General features: G+C 39.5%; 1 protein-coding gene across 4 annotated transcripts in view; it reads right to left on the bottom strand.

Annotated features, from left to right (window-relative positions):
* The window catches only part of GNB4 (G protein subunit beta 4), a 60596-nt gene that overhangs the window by 18443 nt on the left and 22881 nt on the right, over positions 1–19272 (bottom strand). For all 4 annotated transcript variants that reach the window (XM_082744407.1, XM_082744410.1, XM_082744409.1 and 1 more), the window contains 7 exons: positions 14602–14699; positions 6473–6511; positions 5550–5656; positions 3721–3784; positions 1800–1962; positions 414–480; positions 106–307 (listed from right to left, as the gene is read on the bottom strand). In XM_082744407.1, the coding sequence (XP_082600533.1) occupies positions 106–307; positions 414–480; positions 1800–1962; positions 3721–3784; positions 5550–5656; positions 6473–6511; positions 14602–14658 (699 nt within the window). In that variant the 5' untranslated portion in view covers positions 14659–14699. The remainder of the gene's footprint in view (positions 1–105; positions 308–413; positions 481–1799; positions 1963–3720; positions 3785–5549; positions 5657–6472; positions 6512–14601; positions 14700–19272) is intronic.

Consider the following 19272-nt stretch of genomic DNA (forward strand, 5'->3'; position numbering starts at 1 on the left):
TCTATCTGTAGCTACCTATTTGGGGTTTTTGTTGTTATAACCATATTATAGATTTTAACAGTTTATATCCAGAATACAGTTTCCTTAGAAATGCTATTTACTTACACTGACAGCATTGATATCTGACACATGTCCAGTAAAAGACTGTCTGCACATTCCATCTCGAATATCCCACAATTTCGAAGAAGCATCACAAGCACCAGAAACAAAAGTCCTCATGTCAGGACTCAGGGAAAGACTCATCACATCTCCAGAATGCCCAGTGAAAGTGGTGGTCTGCTGGGCAGTTTCGATGTCCCATAAAGCACTGTAATTAAACGCAAATTAAAATAACAGCTATCAGATCTTTCCTTATGTTAGTTCCAACTACCGCCCTCAATCCCCAAATCAGTGTTTGCATGGACCACACTTACCAAGTTGTGTCTCCTGAACTTGTAACGATCTGGCTGTCATCTAAAAATCGGCAGCAGGACAAGTAGCCTATAGCATGGAGAGCAACACATTTTAGGTTAACTGAACAGAATAACCCAATTACCACGTGAAATACTAATACAGATTTTTTAAAACCCAATACGTAGGCAACATATATTTGTTGGCATAACCTATAGTTTTACTTCCAGTTCTATGCGGTCTGCAACTCAATTCAATTTTATCAGGAAATTCTCAGGTAATTACCATGTCAATGGCATATCCTGTTAGACAATCCAGAAATGACAAACTTGGGACACAGTTCCCTTCTGCCTACCATGATTACCGAAGAGAGAGATTCCTTTACACAAATCTCTATCACCTATGGCAGACTGGGTTTGAAGTGCTGGGAATTCCTCTGCTAACACTGTAAGAAACTACCACCTCAGTGACGGTTTCATGGAACACGGTCACCTGAGTGCTCAGAATTTACCAGTGTTTCCTAATATGGAAATGGATATGGCAGGAAAAGGATATTAGAGGTTTTTATGAAAAGCATCATCAAATAGTACTACCAAGAATTCAGAGAGGCAGAAGTCTGATGAGTGGCAATAAATTCCTCATTAACACTGAAAATCAAATACACTCTATGGTGTGCACCCTGGCAAATCAATGTACTCTCACGTTTATGAAGTATTTTTCACTATGTATCTAATACACACTTTCAGTTACATAACTCAGATGCCAAAATTCCATTAACTCTTATATGGTGGCAGAGAAAACAGCTAATTATGTTTTGTTTTGTTTTGTTTTTTTTAATAGGCTCCGTGGCAAGCATGGAGCCCAACACGGGCTTGAACTCACGACCCTCAGATCATGACCTGAGCCAAAATCAAGAGTCAGATGCTTGGGGCGCCTGGGTGGCTCAGTGGGTTAAGCCGCTGCCTTCAGCTCAGGTCATGATCTCAGGGTCCTGGGATCGAGTCCCACATCGGGCTCTCTGCTCAGCAGGGAGCCTGCTTCCCTGTCTCTCTCTCTGCCTGCCTCTCTGTCTACTTGTGATCTCTCTCTGTCAAATAAATAAATAAAATCTTTAAAAAAAAAAAGAGTCAGACGCTTAAATGACTGACCACCCAAGCATTGTTTCAATCTTTTGCAATTGATCTGTCATTTTCATAAAATAGTGTTATTTTTGAAAGAAAAATAAGGTTACAGTCATCACTTGTAGATCTTTAAAGTTGGAGCTTTGCTGACTCATAGTCATTTTTACTCTCACCTGATAAACACTCAACCTTCAGCAGCTGAGCACGATTTGCCACACACTCTAGCTCACTGGCTCACTCAGGAGTCCTCCTATTTCGTAGGAAAGGACAGTATCCAGTGCAGCTCACCTGTGTGACCCGGTAACTCCCGGCTCACTCTCACGTTGCCCTCTCTGGTTTTTAAGTTATATATAGAGCAGATGTTGTCCAGCCCTCCACACGCGACATAATTACCAGACGGAGCATAGGCACAGGTCATCACCCAGGAAGATCTCAAAGGAATAGCATGCATCTGTACAACAAATATAACACAGAAACTATTACTAAGATTACAAAAACAGACCATTTTTCAAACCGGTTTACAATGAAGCAAATATGACTAAAAATTAAATGCATCTAACTAAAAATAAGCCAAATTAAAAATGCAATGGCTTAAATGAACAATGAAAAATAAAATACTAATAATACAGAAAAACTAACAGGCACATTAGCATATATCACCAATTCATTTGGATTTAAGTGTTTTTTTCAGGAATTATTTTAAGAGAAGGATGTAGAATGTTTCAATGCTAATAAATATATCCATTCAAAATATTAAATGCAAATGTTAAAGAACTTACTAAAATTCTTTGTTCTGGCAACAGTAGTCAAAAGAGGAATTTTCTCCAATATGACATAAACAAAAGCAAGTATCAAAGCCAATTAAAATGGTTCTTCCATAAAAAATTTAAAAATAAAGGTTCTCCTATGAAGAGATGGCACTGTGGGGGCACCTGGGTGGCTCAGTTGGTTAAGCGTTTGCCTTTGGCTCAGGTCATGACCCCAGGGTCCAGGATCAAGCCTGCCATGAGCTCTGCTCAGTGGGGAGTCTGCTTCTCCCTCTCCTTCCTGCCTCTCCCCCTAGTTTGTGCTCTCTCTTTCAATCAAATAAATAAATCTTAAGAGAGAGAGAGATGGCACTGTGTCCTTCTAATAGTTGGATATACACTCTGCACCCAAATTTTTAAAATGGCAATAGTTTGCTGTGCCTTTTTACCCAATTTTGCAAGTAGGTGACAAAATTTAAGGTATATGGGAACAGCAAGGCTAAATGGTCCAGAGAATGAACACACTGGTTCAATCCTATTATGCTCTTGCTTAAACCTAAAATATTTTATAAAAACTCTTCTTGTTCTAGAAAAATATGGCTGAAAGACATGCTGGATGGGCCAATTAATATAGAGAAACTCATGAATCTGTCTTAGCTAGCTTTAAAATCTCAATCAGGCTGAAGTTATTGTTTACTTCACAAAACAGTACTTTTAAATCTTTAATAATATATAATAATAGTGATAGAAATACACAGAATATAAAAGGTATTTCATATGTTAAGTTTCTTGAGTGGAAGGTTTTCCACTGCCACTCAACCCTTTGACATCAAGGACTCCTTCCAGTGGACACATTAGGAGGACCCACTGGGTTTTGCCAAGATGGGAAAAAGTTGTAATTTGCCTCCAAGCTTCTGCATCTCCTGAGCAAGCCAGAAACACAAATCAGTGGATCCAAGAAAACCCTCACCGTAGCAACGTGGCTTACCCACAACTAGAAATAAAAACCTCAGGGTTGTTGCCCATTAGGAAATCAGTAATTTAAAAAAAAAACCATTTATAGGGGCACCTGGCTGACTCACTCATAAAAGCCTGGGACTCCTGATCTCAGGGTTGTGAGTCTGAGCCCCACACTGAATGTAGAGAGTACTTAAATAAATAAAACTTTAAGAAAATAAACCATCCATGTGTAAAACTAATGCACACCCTTTTCTAATACTAAAATACAAAGTAGGAGACTCAAGTAAAATACACTGAATGATAGTCCTACCACTGTCCTTGGGAACATAAAAGGGCTTAATTATTAAAAGCAAATACTAGGCCCAAACAGAGGATCTAGAGTAAAATAAATGGAGTAATTTTATCTTTGAAGGAAATTTAAGTTTGAAATAACTGAATAAAGGAAAGCACTAGTGAACACCAGACCAAAAAAAAGATTAAAGAGAATGACTAAGATATCCTACCTTATTTGTTGTATAGCTATCCCAAATAATTAATTTTCCATCTTGGGAAGCACTGACTAGTAGCCTAGAGGAAAAAACACAAAAATATTTTGACAGAGGAAAAAAGTAGCTTAAATTAGTCATCCACTGCATTACTATAGAATAGTTAAGAAAAAAATATTTTTCTAATTAAAAACTTGATACCAGAAAATTATCTTCCCAACTTAAAAAAATAAATTTTTCTGTATGCCAAAAGTTTTCAGTAGGATACATAATTTAGCAAAATTTAAACATTTTACTAAATTTAAACATTTTTACTAAAAATGTCTCTGGTTATAATTCAACTTTTCTAAAAAAAATGATTAAACTTTTTATGGTGACAACATTCTAGTTCTTATTCAAGATTCTAACATTCTAGTTCTTATTCAAGATTCTAGCTGACTGGTTCATTATTTACTGACTTAGGCTTAATGATAACAGTGTACATATAACCTTAAAAACATATTTCCCTCCACCTAAAAATCTGAACTGGGAGCCTGTGAAGGCAAGGCAGCCTTTCTGGATATGATGCAGGATATATATGCCTCCTGCCTTTGAGTCCTCTACCATCTGGCAGAGAGAAGGCATTGACAACAAGTTTACAGTAAGATAAGTAAGTGGAAGTTGTCAGAGGGGTGGTATAAAAATCAATGCTGTTGTTGAGTCTTGTTGAGTCTTGCCAAAAAGAACGCATACTGAAAAATGGAATCCTGTAAGCTAAAGGTAGAAGTCCACATTCTGTGAGGAGGGTATGTTCATTGACAAGGAGAAAAATACAGCACGTGTTTCAGGAACTGTGAATTTTCCACTTGCACACAGTGTGTGAGAAATGGGTGTAACCGCTGAGAAAAGTGGACTGGGCCTGAACAGCAGAAAGCATTGTTTGCTGGTTAAATATGAACTCTTAACTAAACAACTATTAGTTAACTGTAACTTCTTGTTTTGCTCTGGACATTTTCACTAGGATATAAAATTCAAAAGATATAAAAAAGCTATCCAGGGGCACCTGAGTGGCTTAGTGGTTAAAGCCTCTGCCTTTGGCTCGGTCACAATCTGAGAGTCCTGGGATCGAGCCCCGCATCGGCCTCTCTGCTCAGCCGGGATCCTGCTTCCCTTCCTCTCTCTGCCTGCCTCTCTGTCTACTTGTGATCTCTGTCTGTCAAATAAATAAATAAAATCTTTTAAAAAGCTATCCAGTCAGGAAAAAAGTCACATTCCCCTCCCTGTCACCAAGCCATCTGGATCCCTTCCCTATAGGTAAATGACATTAGCAGGAAATTTATATAGCAGCAGCAACAATCTTCTTGAACTCACAATCCTGAGATCAAGACCTGAGCTGAGATCAAGAGTTAGACACTTAACTCCTTGAGCCACCCACGTACCCTGAAATACATTCTTTAAAAATCAGCTGGCGCAGGCACCTGGGTGACTCAGTTGGTTAGGCTGCTCTGCCTTTGGCTCAGGTAATGATCCCAGGACTGATCCCTGCCTTGGGCTCCATGTTCAGTGCAGAGTCTGCTTGAGATTCTCCTCTCCCCACCTTTCTCCTACCGCTTGTCTCTCGGCATCTCTAAAAAAAAAAAAAAAAAAAAAAAAAAAATGCAGGGCGCCTGGGTGATTCAGTGGGTTAAAGCCTCTGCCTTTGGCTCAGGTCAGAATTCCAGGGTCCTGGGATCGAGCCCTGCATCCGGCTCTCTGCTTGGAGGGGAGCCTGCTTCCTCCTCTCTCTCTGCCTGCCTCTCTGCCTACTTGTGATCTCTCTCTGTCAAATAAATAAATAAAATATTTTTTTAAAAAAAGCAGGTACAAACCTTGAATCATATCCCCAGTGCATAGCGTAGATCTTAGCTAGGTGACCCCTCAACGTACGTCTTGTTCGCATTTGTATTCGGCCCACAGAATCCATATTTGATGTGATCTTTAGAAAACAACAACAATGTTATTTTTTACAAGTCAGACATACCTCAGACAATAAAGCAGAAATAAGAGGCATAAGACAGAAGACAACTTTATAGCAACTGAAGGTACTTTAAATAATTCCAGAGCCATTACAGGATCAGTAAGTTGAAGAAAAAGGGACTTTGAATGTTCCTATTTGCACACCTTCCAGTGAGAATATTTATCATAGACTATTAACTTTTAAGAATAGACATACCTTCTAACTTTAGGGGGAAAAAAAAGCCACAGATAAAAATCAAATAGTAGATGATCAAAGAGTAAAAACATGGATACTTTTAACTGCTCATAAGAAAGCAAGCTCTAGTAGAGCACACAAAATATTTCCTTAATAAGAATTATCAATATTAAACTAATAAAACCTTCCTAAGAGTTGATGTAAAAAAAAAAAAGTAAAATCAGCGCATATCAAAATGAATCAGAAGTTACCTAAAAAAATACATATGAATCTACATATTTTTCCCCCTAGAGTCTTCTATTTGAACAAGTGTGCTTTAAAAAGCACATGTACAGGGCTCTCTGCTCAGCAGGGCGCCTGCTTCCCACCCCTCTCTCTGCCTGACTCTCTGCCTACTTGTGATCTCTGTCAAATAAATAAATAAATAAAAGCTTTTTAAAAAAATAAGCACATGTACAGCATCTGACAAACTGTAGTATTTTTAAATACAGAGCTCACTTTTTTAAATTAAATACTAATAACTATCTGAGTATCATTTGCATCCACATCAAGCTCTTTCATGTGAATTACTTAAATGAATGGAGAGAAAAATAACTTTACCTGAATAAGCGTTGCATCATTACATGCCTTCCTAGCATCCTGAAGTAAAGAAAGAAGATTATAATACATTTAAACATGGAAATCTCTGGATAGGACTTAAAATACTATTTTCATTGAAAACATAGACTTACAAATACAACTTTCACTGTACTACATAGTCTTTATTTAAAATTCAGTGGTCAGTACATTCATAACTTTGTGAAACCACCACCACTAATTCCAGAACAGTTACCATTAAAAAAAAAAAAAAAAGTTAGAAGAAGAAACAAAGGTACAAAAAATCCCAATACCCCCCAATCCCCTCATTCCCTGGTAATCACTAGTTTACTTTTTTTTCTAGGGATTTGTCCATTCTGGACATTTCTATACATGGAATCTTTTAATAGGACATTTTGTGTCTGGCTTCTTTCACTTAAGGTTTTCAGGGTCCATCCATGTTGTAGCAAATGTCAGTACTCCATTTCTTCTCATGGCTGAGTAATATTCCACTGTTTGAAAGGATCATGCTGTTTATCCATTAACTGATGGACATTTAATTTCTTTCCACTTTTTGTCTTCTGTGAATACTGAGGCTGTGAACACCCTTGTGAGTTGTGCATCCACATTTTCAGTTCTCCTGGGTGTTGGAGGCTACGGCATGGTTGGAGTCGTGGATCAAACCAGGCCCTGACTTGTGTCTCCTTTAAAGTCCAGACACCTTGACAAGGGGTTAAGGACAGGAAAGTTGAGTAACACTGAGAAAGGGTCTGTGCTATGCACTGTGCTCTCGCCTACATGACTTCCCACACGCTCTCCCTACAAAAGGGAACAACGTGGTCAGGGTCTTGATTTCTTAGTTGGTCCTTGTTGTTCCTGTACTTCCCATAACCCACTCCCCAGTTGATTGTCTTGCTAATGGCATTAGCAAGACTACCTGGCATCATGAGGTTTGCTTGTAGTTAATGTAAACTTGTTATAGATACTGATGTATTACTCCTCCTATTGTGGTCTGCCTTATAAATGATTGTAAGATGTGGAATAAAACCTGGCACCGTTGGACATCATCCTCAGTGCTCCTCCTGCCCCCATCTCTTTGTCTCTTAATTTCTTTTTACCATCCTCTTATCCTGGTCAATTTGTCACGCCGGCCGCGACACCTGGGTATATATACCAAGGAGTGGTGAGTGACGCGAAACTCTACAATTAACTCTTTAATAAAGTGGCAAGTTGTTTTCTTCATAACAGCTGTACCATTTCACATTCCCACCAGGAATGCAGTCTGAGCTTTCTGATTTCTTCACATCCTCACCCACACTCATCTTTATTCTTATTTTTAATAGCCACTTTCATGGCTGTGAAGTGGTATCTCACTGTAGTTCTTATCTGCATTTCCCTAATGATTAGTGACGGTGAGCATCTTCTTTGCATGGAATATCTATCTGGACATGAGCTTACTGGCCATCTGTAGATCTTTGGAGAATTGTCCAAATCTTTTGCCCCTTTTTAAACTGCATTATTATTGTTGAGTTGTAGGAGCTCTTTATATATTCTGGACACTAGATTCTTATCAGATATATAATTGGCAAATACTTTCTCCCATTCTGTAGGTTGTCTTTTCGTTTTTTTGATGGCGTCCTTACGCAAGTTTTTAATTTAAATTAAGTCTGATTTATCTATTTCTTCTGTTGCTTGGGCTTTCCATGTCATATTAAACTTCTGCTGAATCCAAGGCCACAAAGGTTAACAGTTTGTGTTTTAAAAAAAAGTAAAAATTTTGTAACTAAAGATTTTATTTATTCGAGAGACAGAGACAGCAGAAGCAGGAGGGGTAGTGTGAGAGAGAGACTCAAGCTGACTCAAGCCCAGGACACTGAGAGCATGACTCCAGACAAAACCAAGAGTTGGACACTTATGACAGTGCCACCCAGGCACCACTAAAATTTTCAACACTGTTACCATTTATATCTAGGTACCATTTTCAGTTAATTTTTATAAATGATATAAGGTAGGAGTCCAAATTCATTCTTTTGCATGTGGGTATCCAGTTGTCCCAGCACCATCTGTTGAAAAGATTGTTTTTTCCCTCTCAAATGGTCGTATTATCCTCACTGAAAAAAAAAATCAATCAGCCCTAGATATATGGATTCATTTGGGGACTCTCAATTCTATTGTACAAATATACTTCTGGTTTATGATTAAAAGATTTTAAATTGCATCTCCATGAGTAAAAATGAACTAGGCTGATTTAATGGGCCCAGAGTATTCAGAGTTATATGTTTCTAAGCTTCAGCAAAAAGGTTCAGAGTTCCCATTTGGTTTGTTCTGGCATTTAGAAGTTGAGGTGATAGGAAGGATATTTATATCATACTCAGGTCATTTCGGAAGTATTTTTATAAATATATAGCACTTCTTTAAAATGCTTAGTATCTGTGTACAGTGTAAACGCAATTAGGAGTATTTTAGGTCCAATGAAGAAAAGATAGGATACATTAGGAAAACAATTTTTGTAATAGGAAATGGCTCATACTGAGTCAGATCTGTAAGTAGCAAGGTCCTTACATGTCAGCAGCTGGTTACGCTTAAGCATTCTAGGAGAGCCTTTCAAAGAGAACTTAAATTTTTACACAAGTGAAGGCCTTATCAAAAAGAAGATAACAGTGAAACAAATCAATATAATGAATAACATTTAATAAGCAACAAGATGTTTTAAATCAAGTTTCTCAATAAACTGAGAGGATTCATATAACGTGGGGAAATCAGAAGCACAATTCTTCCTACTAAACAATTTTTTCACCTCAAAGGTCAGGGTACTATCCGCTCCAACACATTTTCCCTACTGTACTTAGCACACTCCTGTGCAAAGAGGAAGCACACAGTAGCTGAATAAATGCCCCAAATAGGCAGCGTGTCACAGGAAAAATGCCTGCCTCTGCTTGCAGCCAAGACTAGATGGAACACACGACCTTTTTTAGCTGCCTTTCAACCTATTTGTAACACTTAGACTATTTCTATGTAAGGGTGTTCACAAGTAGTTACACAAACATAGGATTCTCTCATTCTTAGTCAAATTGTGGGTTGAGAAGCCTCATTTGGCAAAGAATAATTTAGTCCAGTATCCTACAATGAAAAGAATTTCCAGAAATGATGGTGATGGCCTGAGCTATCTATGTTCCAAAAGTGGTGGAGGTAAAGACTAAATTCTAGAAACAGTTTTCTGATTTTAAGCTTTGTGAAAATGGTACTATCCTTGTTTAGGTCACCTTTCTTAACCCAGTCATTCAAATAAAAAAAATGTTAGGTACTATCCTGGGCCCACAGTTATAGCAGTAGACAAGCCAGAAATGTCAGCCCTCATGGAAGGTTTGTAATATTAGAACTACAATTAAACAGTAAATGATAATTACTGAATAGTGCAAATTGATAAAATTAAAACGTTGGAATATAAGCATTATACAATTAGCAGTTACTTGCAAATCATGCGAAGATTCTACTCACATGCAGAAGGATTTATTCTTATGGACACTTATCCATTATAAAATGAATATAAAATTATTCCCAGTTTGGGGCACCTGTTTGATTCAGTGGGTTCAGATGAAGACTCTGTCTTCATCTCAGGCCATGAGCTTAGGGTCCTGGGATCAAGCCCTGCATTGGGCTCCCTGCTCAGCAGAGAGCCTGCTTCCCCTCTCTCTGCCTGCCTCTCTGCCTACTTGTAATTGATCTCTGTCAAATAAATAAATAAAATCTTTTAAAAAAATGATTCCCAATTAAAGGCTGAAGTCCATATTGTCCACCAAACTGTAAGACATCCTTGTGCAAAAGTGACCTATTTCTCACTCCAAATAACAATTATAAAAGAAGAATGTTTCCTTTACTTTTTAAATTTAAAATAAATCCAACTGTGTAAGATTGCATACCTTTCCATTATGTCATGTGTTTATACCACAGTGAAGTATACAGTTAGATTATATATTCTAGAAGTGAGGGGGACAAACGGAGGGCCTTGAAATATAGCATGATGTGATTAAATTGAGAGGTACAGTACATGGCACCGTACATACACGTGGTCACTTGAAATTACGGGAGAGGAATGTGAGCACCTGCATCTATGCATGCAATTGTGTTGGGACGCTGGTGAGCTATGAACAATGATTAGAGTATAAGCAGCAGAGGCAAATGTCCCCAGGAAACTATAAAACGAGGCCAGCTCTGGTCAACCTTGTAACACAAACCCAAAGTGCCGTAATTTACTGGTAAGTCCTATGCACGTCATTTCACGTGATCTCCACAAACCTACATACTGGGCACTGGTATTCTCACCTTACAGGAAAGAGATCAAGATTCACAGAAGTTAAACTTGTTCAAGACCACAGGATTAGGAAGAGCTGAAGCCCATGTACTTTCCACCACGCCATTCGGCGGGCCTTTCAATGAAAGGAGACTAAATCCAAGGACAGGACTCTGGTGAGGCTTTTCAGAGGACTGGGACTCAACAGACCAGAGGCTTTTCAGAGGACTGGGACTCAACAGACAGGAGTCAATGGGTGGAAAACTGGAGCCAAGGTAGTACGACCCTAGGCAAAGGAAACCATTTGTAAAAGGGCGATGAAGGGGGAAAGAGCAGCGCATCATCAGAGAACAGGCCCCAGACTCATAAGACAACAACACAGGCTGCAGGGCCAGGAGGACACAGGCTCTGGCATCAAAATATACCTGGTGTGAGAGGAACCTGGGTGGCTTAGTCGGTTGAGTGTCTGCCTTTGGCTCAGGTCATGAGGTCAAGGTTCTGGGATCCACCCCAGCACCTGGGTCCTTGCTCAGTGGGTCTGCTTCTCCTTCTCCCTCCACCCCAATCCCACAGCTTGTGCATGCACGCACGCACACTCTCTCAGGTAAATAAACAAAATCTTTAAAAACATACATATACCTGGCCTGAATCCTGGAGCTAGCACTTAGTAGCCACGTTGCCTTGGCAGATTATTTCATTCTCACTGAGGATCAGTTTCCTCAGCTATAAAACAAAGCAAAACCACCTACATTAAAGGGTTGCTAAGAGGATTAAGGAGATTAGTATGCGACCATGTATTTGGCTAACCACCCCAGGCAACACAAAAAAATTACAGATCAATACCCCTGATCAAGACAGATGTAAAAATCCTCAACAAATTATTAGCAAACCAAATATAACAGTATACTGAAACAATCACACCATAATCAAGTGAGACTTCTCTCAGGGATGCAAGGATGGCTCAACATCCACAAATCAATGATACAGTACATTAACAAAATGAAAGATAAAAACTATACACTCATCTCAATAGATGCAGAAAGGCATTCAACAAAATTCAACTTTCATTTATGAGAAAAACTCTCAAAAAAAATGGGTATAGAGGAAGTATACCTCAACATAATAAAAGTTCTATATGACAAGCCCACAGCTAACATCATACTCAACAATGAGAAGCTGAAAGCTCTTCCTCTGACATCAGTAACAAGACAAGGATGCCCACTCTACCCACTGTAATTCAACATATTACTGGAAGTCCTCAGCAGGGCAATTAGGCAAGAAAAAGGAACAGTATTTCCAAACTGGAAAGAAAGAAATAAAACTATTTGCATAGGACATGGTGTTATATATAGGAAATTGTAAAGACCATACACACACACACACACACACACACAAGAAATAAATTCAGGGGATTCCTGGGTGGCTCAGTTGTTAAGCGTCTGCTTTCGGCTCAGGTCATGATCCCAGGGTCCTGGGTTTGAGCCACACATCAAGCTCCCTGCTTAGCGGGAAGCCTGCTTCTCCCACTCCCCCTGCTTGTGTTCCCTTTCTCTCGCTGTTTTTCTGTCAAAATAAATAAAATCTTATCAAAAAAAATTTCAGTAAAGCTGCAAGACATACAAAATATATACAAGATCTAAAAAAAAAATGTATCATTTCTATGCACTAAAAATTATCAGAAAGAAATCAAGAAACAATCCCATTTACAACTGCATCAAAAAGAATAAAACACCTAGGGATAAATTTAATCAAGGAGGTGAAAGACCTGTACACGGAAAACTATTAAAACAAAGATGAAAGAAACTTGGAAGACACAAAATCAATGAAGAGCTGTTCTGTGGCTCATGGATCGAAAGAAAACTGTTAATCCATACCACCCAAAGCAAGCTACAGACACAAGACAATTCCTATCGAGAATCGAACGGTGTTTTCCACAAAAATACAGATTCCACTTTTTAAACTCTGTATGAAACCACAGAAGATCCTGAGTAGCCAAAGAAATTTTGAGACAAAAGAACAAAACCGGAGGCATCATGCTCTCAGATTTCAAACGACATTACAAAGTCACAGTTATCAAACAGTACGGTATTAGCATAAAAATGGACACACGTATCAATGGAACAGAGAACCCAGAAATACACCTGTGTGTGTATGGTTAATTAATTTATGACAACAGAGGAAAGATGGTCTCTTTAATACATGGTGTGGGGGAGAACTGGAGAACCACAAGCAAAACAATGAAACTATACCACTATCTTACTCCAGACACAAAAATAAACTCAAGATGGATTAAACACTTGAAGTTAACACCCGAAACCATAAAACTAGAAAATCTAGGTGGTACGTACACAAGCACAAGAGTATTATCCAGCCATAAAAAGAAAAGATCTCGCCATTTCCAACAACGCGGGTGGACACTGTGAGCATTTAAGCGAAAGAAGTCAGAGACAAATACCATATGATCTCATTTATATATTCCAAAATAAAAAAAAAAAAATAAGAAAGAAAGAAAAATCCAAGCTCGTATATACAGAGAACGTTTTTTTAAATGACATGCTCATGGGACCATGCCCTCAGCCAGTCTGTCAGTCCTGTTCAGCTTCTGCAGCAAGTGACACCAAGCAGAGGTGGCAGAGAATCCCTTCTGGTGCTGGCAACATCTACTTCAGACATTATTCTGTGAGGCCTTCCCTCATCATCCCATGCAAAATAAATCCCTCCTTTGACAGCTTTGTCAGACCTAAACTACCAAAGTCAGAGTTCTTATTTGCATCTTAATCATCCACATCCTTGAATTCCTGAAAGGAGATTTGGTTCGTTAGGATTTCAATCCAGTCAGTATCCACATTGTTTTGGTGAGTGTCCTTCAGCCATCCTTTGTTCTTCCTGTTCCTTTCCTCTTTTCTTGTAATATCTGTGTATAGATCCTATGCTTGATTCTCTCTTCTGATTCTTCCGTCATCAAATCAGAGAGTTCTGAAACAGCTCTTGCGGAAGAAGGTTCACAGGCAGGGGGGCGGCCAGCAGTGTTCCGAGTCATTAGGGATTCTCCTGGCTTTGTTCTGAAGTTCTGTGTATCCCCTACTGTTTCAAACCTTGCTTTCTCTGCAGTAAGTAGGCACGGCAAGGATACAGTCCAGTCTCTTTCCTCTACCCTGCTCACCAAGAGGCTTCCTAAACATGAAGGAAAATAGACATGCCATCTTTTATCTCTATCTTCTTGGTCCAGGAAAACGTGTTTCCACTGTTCCAGAGGGTTACTGGTGTTTTGCTGAGGGAGTACTAGTCACTTTGCAAAAACCGTCCCTCTCAGTTTTCCCACACCTTGATGCATTACTGTTTGATTCCTGGCATGAAGTTCTAAGGGTCTTTAAATTTTCTGGTTAGATAAAAATTGTATTTGTTTAAGTTCTTCACTGTTTTGAGTTGATTTCCAAGAGTAAAAGATGACAGGTATGTGCTTATTATGCCACTAATAATTGTTCATGTTTTTCTGCAATCTAATATTTCAGAGATTCAGATTTTTCTAGTGTATTGCAACGTGATAATATCTGCCTCATCACAGGACACCAAAAACCAAGCTACAATTCCAGGTCTGTGAATAAGAATTAGGTTTGTCTCTCCACAGTAATTACATATAGAGTATTAACTTCTTAGGGACACAGAGGTCCTAAGTCCACATAGATATTTGTTAGAAAATCGTTTTTAGAAAGTACTTTAGAGGTATGATAAAAAACAAACTGACCACTTCAAGACTCGTGCATTTAGTATTTGTAAACTGATTCAATAATGAACACATTTTATTCATTGCTGCTACTAAACAGAAGTGTCAAAATTCGAGAACGAGAAACTCTGCTCTTACCTGGATCTGATTCCGTAGCTGTTCGGCTTCCTGCCTCAACTGCTCCAGCTCACTCATCCTTCTGCTTGTTTGCCTCAGAAATCAGCAAGTGGAAGCAACTGTCAAAAATAAAAACAAAAACAAAAACCCAGCGGGCTAGATTCAGGTCTCCATTTACACATTAACCTACTTTTTAAACCACTGACGCACAACTTCTCTTTGATCCTTCCGAAATTCAAGCGAGCTAGCAATTCCAAGATCCGGCAACAACTGACTTAGCAAATACAGACCTCAATTACTCACTGAAAGGGTCCAACGGAGAACGTGATCCCAGGATGTAAGAGAAATCCTGAGTTGAAGAGTCAAGCCTAATTTACAGACCGTCAGGACTAGAATACAGTCCAGAGAGAAATCATCTATGACACTTCAGACAACACCCATAATTCCTATTTATCCCAATTTAGATGTCTAATAGGCACCACAGAGTTCATACTTCAAAGCCGAACCCCACTCCACCCCCAGGTCATCCCTGTTTCAGTAAATGCTAAAAGTCCTGTCAACCTTTTAAGTCAAACACCGGAGAGTCATCCTTATTTCGTTCACACCCTACATGTAACCCATCAGCACAACCTGCACTTCTTCCTTCAGAAAAGTATCTAGGACCTGACTAAACCCAATTACCCCCACTCTGCCTACCTTGGTCTAAGCCACCACCATCTCTCACCTGGGCTCCCTTCTACTGTCCTCCTCTGTCCTAAGTATAGCAACCGAGTCATCGTCTTTCTTCTCCTTTGAATCGTACAAGGTTTTCCACTCCAATTCAGAGGAAAACCTAAGTCTACCTTGACCTACAGAGCCCTACACAATCCCTTACACACCTCTCTAACCTTATCCATCATGTTGCCCCTCACTCTGCTCCAGCCACTCCAAAGGCTTTCTGATGTCCTCTGAACACACTAAGTAGGATCTAGTTTCAGTGTCTTTACACCTGCTCTTCCCTTGGCCTGAAACGCTCTTACCCCTGGTATTTTCATTGCTTGCTGACTTTTGCTCAAATGTTACCTCCTCAGACGGACCTTTGCTGACAGCCCATATGCACCCACCTTACCCTATATGGCTGCTTCATGACTCAACACCATCTAGCATGTATTTGCTTAATTGTTGTTGGTTTTCTCCTGGTAGAATGTAAGCTCCTCGAGGAGGGGACGTTGTTCACTTTATTTTTTTTTGCTACATCCCTAGCACCTAAGACACCTCTCCAATAAATTAACCTGAAATAGCTTAATAAAGGAATAAAATTTTTAAGGATTTAGGATGAATCACAGAACCCAAAGGCAGGAATATTACCACCTCAGGAAAAAACCAAAGTTGAAGACTGGTAGTATTTTTTCCTCTACCTGCCCTGTTTTTCTCTATTTGTTTTCTCCTTTCTACAAAATAACTTCTTTGCTTCTCCAAGCACAAGACCCAGTTTTTACTTCCTCAGGTCAAAATTAGAGGTCCAAATGACTACCCCAACTCTAAATTCCCACTTGAGAGACTTTGATTCCAATAAGAGACGATGTGTTTCTGGTGTCAGCCTTCATTCACTTCAACTGTAGTTCAAGTATCTGTTTATTAGGGTTAAATTTATTTTGTCAAGTTAACAAGTTAATTAGGTTTGCTTGGAATGGTCTTAAACTACAAAGTAAGAAGAACTGACATCATTCTAATAATCCATGTCCAATTTACTACTATAATACAGCTCTCTGTTTATCTAAATGTCCAGCAAATTTTTATCATTATAAGGCTTAACCATTTCTTGATGAAGTTATGTTTAATAATTTAGCATGTTCCTCAGAGAGTACTAGGCTGGTTGGATTACAGCCAATCTGGAAGACCATTCTGCCTAATGAAATAAGTAGCATTCAGGTTCTTTAAATTCACAACCTTAATTACCTTTGCTGGACCTTTCCAAAGATATCACTGGCCCCCAAATCCTAAAAACTCTGGTTCTGATGCTTCTTTATTTGCTGAGTGCCAAAAAATTCTGGGCATGCAAAACTGGTGTAAAGCTCTTACTGAGTTGCTGATGTACTAAAAAGAAGGTCCATCACAGGTCTCATTTGTTTCAGGGTGTTCAAAACTGCCATTTACATACCCATCGACTACTGCCTTTTCACCCCAACAGCCACCCACATACAACTGACTCTCTACAGCAGAGCTGTAAACAGAAACAGTAAGGGGTTCCTGAAAAAAGATCAACAGACCCAGCTCTCTTTAAAAGTCATTTCAGGGCCCCAGACATCTTGGGAAAGAATGTGAGAACAGCCAGCCACATCAGGCCAGGAGATGCACCTGACCCACACTCTTGAATTATTATTGCAGGATCTAAACCCTCTGAGCACTCAGATACCAGTCCATCCATCCAGAGCCAGAGAGGTGAGGACACTGGCCTCTGCTTTTACAGCTCCTCGTGACTTTGACCTGGATTCCATCACCTTAGGATGACTTTTGCCTCATCTCCATGCTGTATTCCCCACCGACGAGGCTCCTTCACGAATACGTATGCACCCTTAGCTTAAAAGCTCCCCAATTTTGTCCTCCTTCGAGACACTGCTTTGGGGAGGGGAAAAAAATTAACCCACTATTCTCTTTTACTTACTGCAAGTAAAACCGTTCCTTTTCCTTTTCCTTTACTTTGGCTTCTGCCTTTTGGCTCAACACTCACCAAAAGGCAAATCCAGTTTCAGGTAACACAGCCACCAAGAGCTATTCAGGATATACCAGGATCTGCACCAAATGGAGGAGATTTTCCAGCTTGGGTGCCCAAAAGGATGGAGTACCATGAACAGAAATGACAAAGAGAAAGCAGTTCCCTCATCACCACCACTCTATGGAGTGGTTACTTCTCCACTCCTGGATTACTTCTGGGAGAGGTCAAGGACCCTGAATATCCCTACACATTTTTCCTGGGTCTGCCAAACTGTAAGGCCTTAATTGCTCTCACCAGAGCTGTTTCTCAGGGATGTATTTGGATAAGCAACCTTGAGGGATGAGACAATGTCTCCCGCCAAGACAGAAGAGGTTTGCTTCCACTTACAAAAAAGTGGTACATTCCCCAAGCTCAGTGTTTCTGGGCTGTGACACAAATCTGGTTACATGTGGCCTCTATCTAGGCCCACTACTGGTGTTAACCCCATAGGAACTGAGGAACATGGGGGAATCAGCACAAACCAACACCAGGATAGGCTACTTGCTGTGCTTGAATAAAGTCCTTGGTCTCTGACCAAGGAGTCTCACATCTGCTAGCATCTATGAAACAGTTAACAGGCTAATTTACTATCTTGTAAGTAGTGAAAATCCCAGACACTTTGAAGCCCTTGAAGGAGAAGGTTCATGAGAGGGAGGAGTTCAATAGGAGTTTATGGTATCTCTTGCCTTTTAATGGAGATCTAACTGACCCCTAACATTGTGTAAGTCATTGTGTGTAAGTTTTAGTTACAGAAAGTGATTTTGACATTTATTTATTGCAATATGATTAACAAAGAGTTAACTGTCCCATCACACAATTACCATTTCTTCTTTGTAGAGAGAACATCTAAGATCTAGTCTTTTAGTAACTTTCAGGCATACAATACCGTGTAGTTGACGACAATCACTGTGCAGCACTCCTCCAGAACTCCTTCATCCTCTCCCTCCGAGTCCCCTTCTTCAACAGATTAGACTCCAGGTCCAGCAATATACCCACATGAGTTGGCAGAACCCTAGTTTCCCCAACCCTTTTACGTTGTCACACTCAACAGACAAAAACCACAACCTTGTATGAATTTAACTACTTATTTTCTTTTGGCCAGTACTCAAGCCACCAAACATTGATTTAAAAAGCCAAACAGCGCATAGTAGTTACACTACAAATTCATTTCACTCATCTCAACTGGGCCCTCAAAACCGCCCGGCAACCTACATAGCTTTTTACTCATCACTTTCACTCTATCAACTACCTCAGTTCCTTTGAACTCTTTAAGCTTCTGACCTTTCACACCATCTTACAAATGATCTTGCTTTCTCTATCACAGAGAAAGCAGAAGCCATCAGACATGAACTCTTTCAATTTTCTACCACCAGATAGATATGTAAAACTATACAAATGTAACAGACTCATCACATTCTCCTTTCCCTCCATTTGGAATAGAGGAACTGACTTTTCTGTCCTTTGGTCCAATTCCTCCACCTGTGATTTAAATCCTATCTACTGGGGCGCCTGGGTGGCTCAGTGGGTTGGGGCCTCTGCCTTCGGCTCAGGTCATGATCCCAGCATTCTGGGATCAAGCCCCGCGTCGGGCTCTCTGCTCAGCAGGGAGCCTGCTTCCCCCTCGCTCTCTCTGCCTACTTGTGATCTCTCTCTGTCAAATAAATAATAACCTTTAAAAAAAAATCCTATCTACTGTCTTTCCAGTAATCTTATACTTCCCTTAATAATCTCTTCTAGAACATTCAAGTTCTCATTGTTCCTCCATTGTTCTAGTCTTTTAGGGAAAATTTCAAACAGAGAAAGGTAGAGAAATCCATATAATGGACACCCATTTTATATATATATATACCATACCATTTATAAATTGTTCGTGTTACTGCTGTATTTCTTTCTTGATTTTGTTCATTTTTTAAAATTTCTATTTTTTTTTTAAAGATGTTATTTACTGGAGAGAGAGA

The sequence above is a fragment of the Mustela nivalis genome, assembly GCF_964662115.1.
Source record: "Mustela nivalis genome assembly, chromosome: 1".
Taxonomy (NCBI): domain Eukaryota; kingdom Metazoa; phylum Chordata; class Mammalia; order Carnivora; family Mustelidae; genus Mustela; species Mustela nivalis.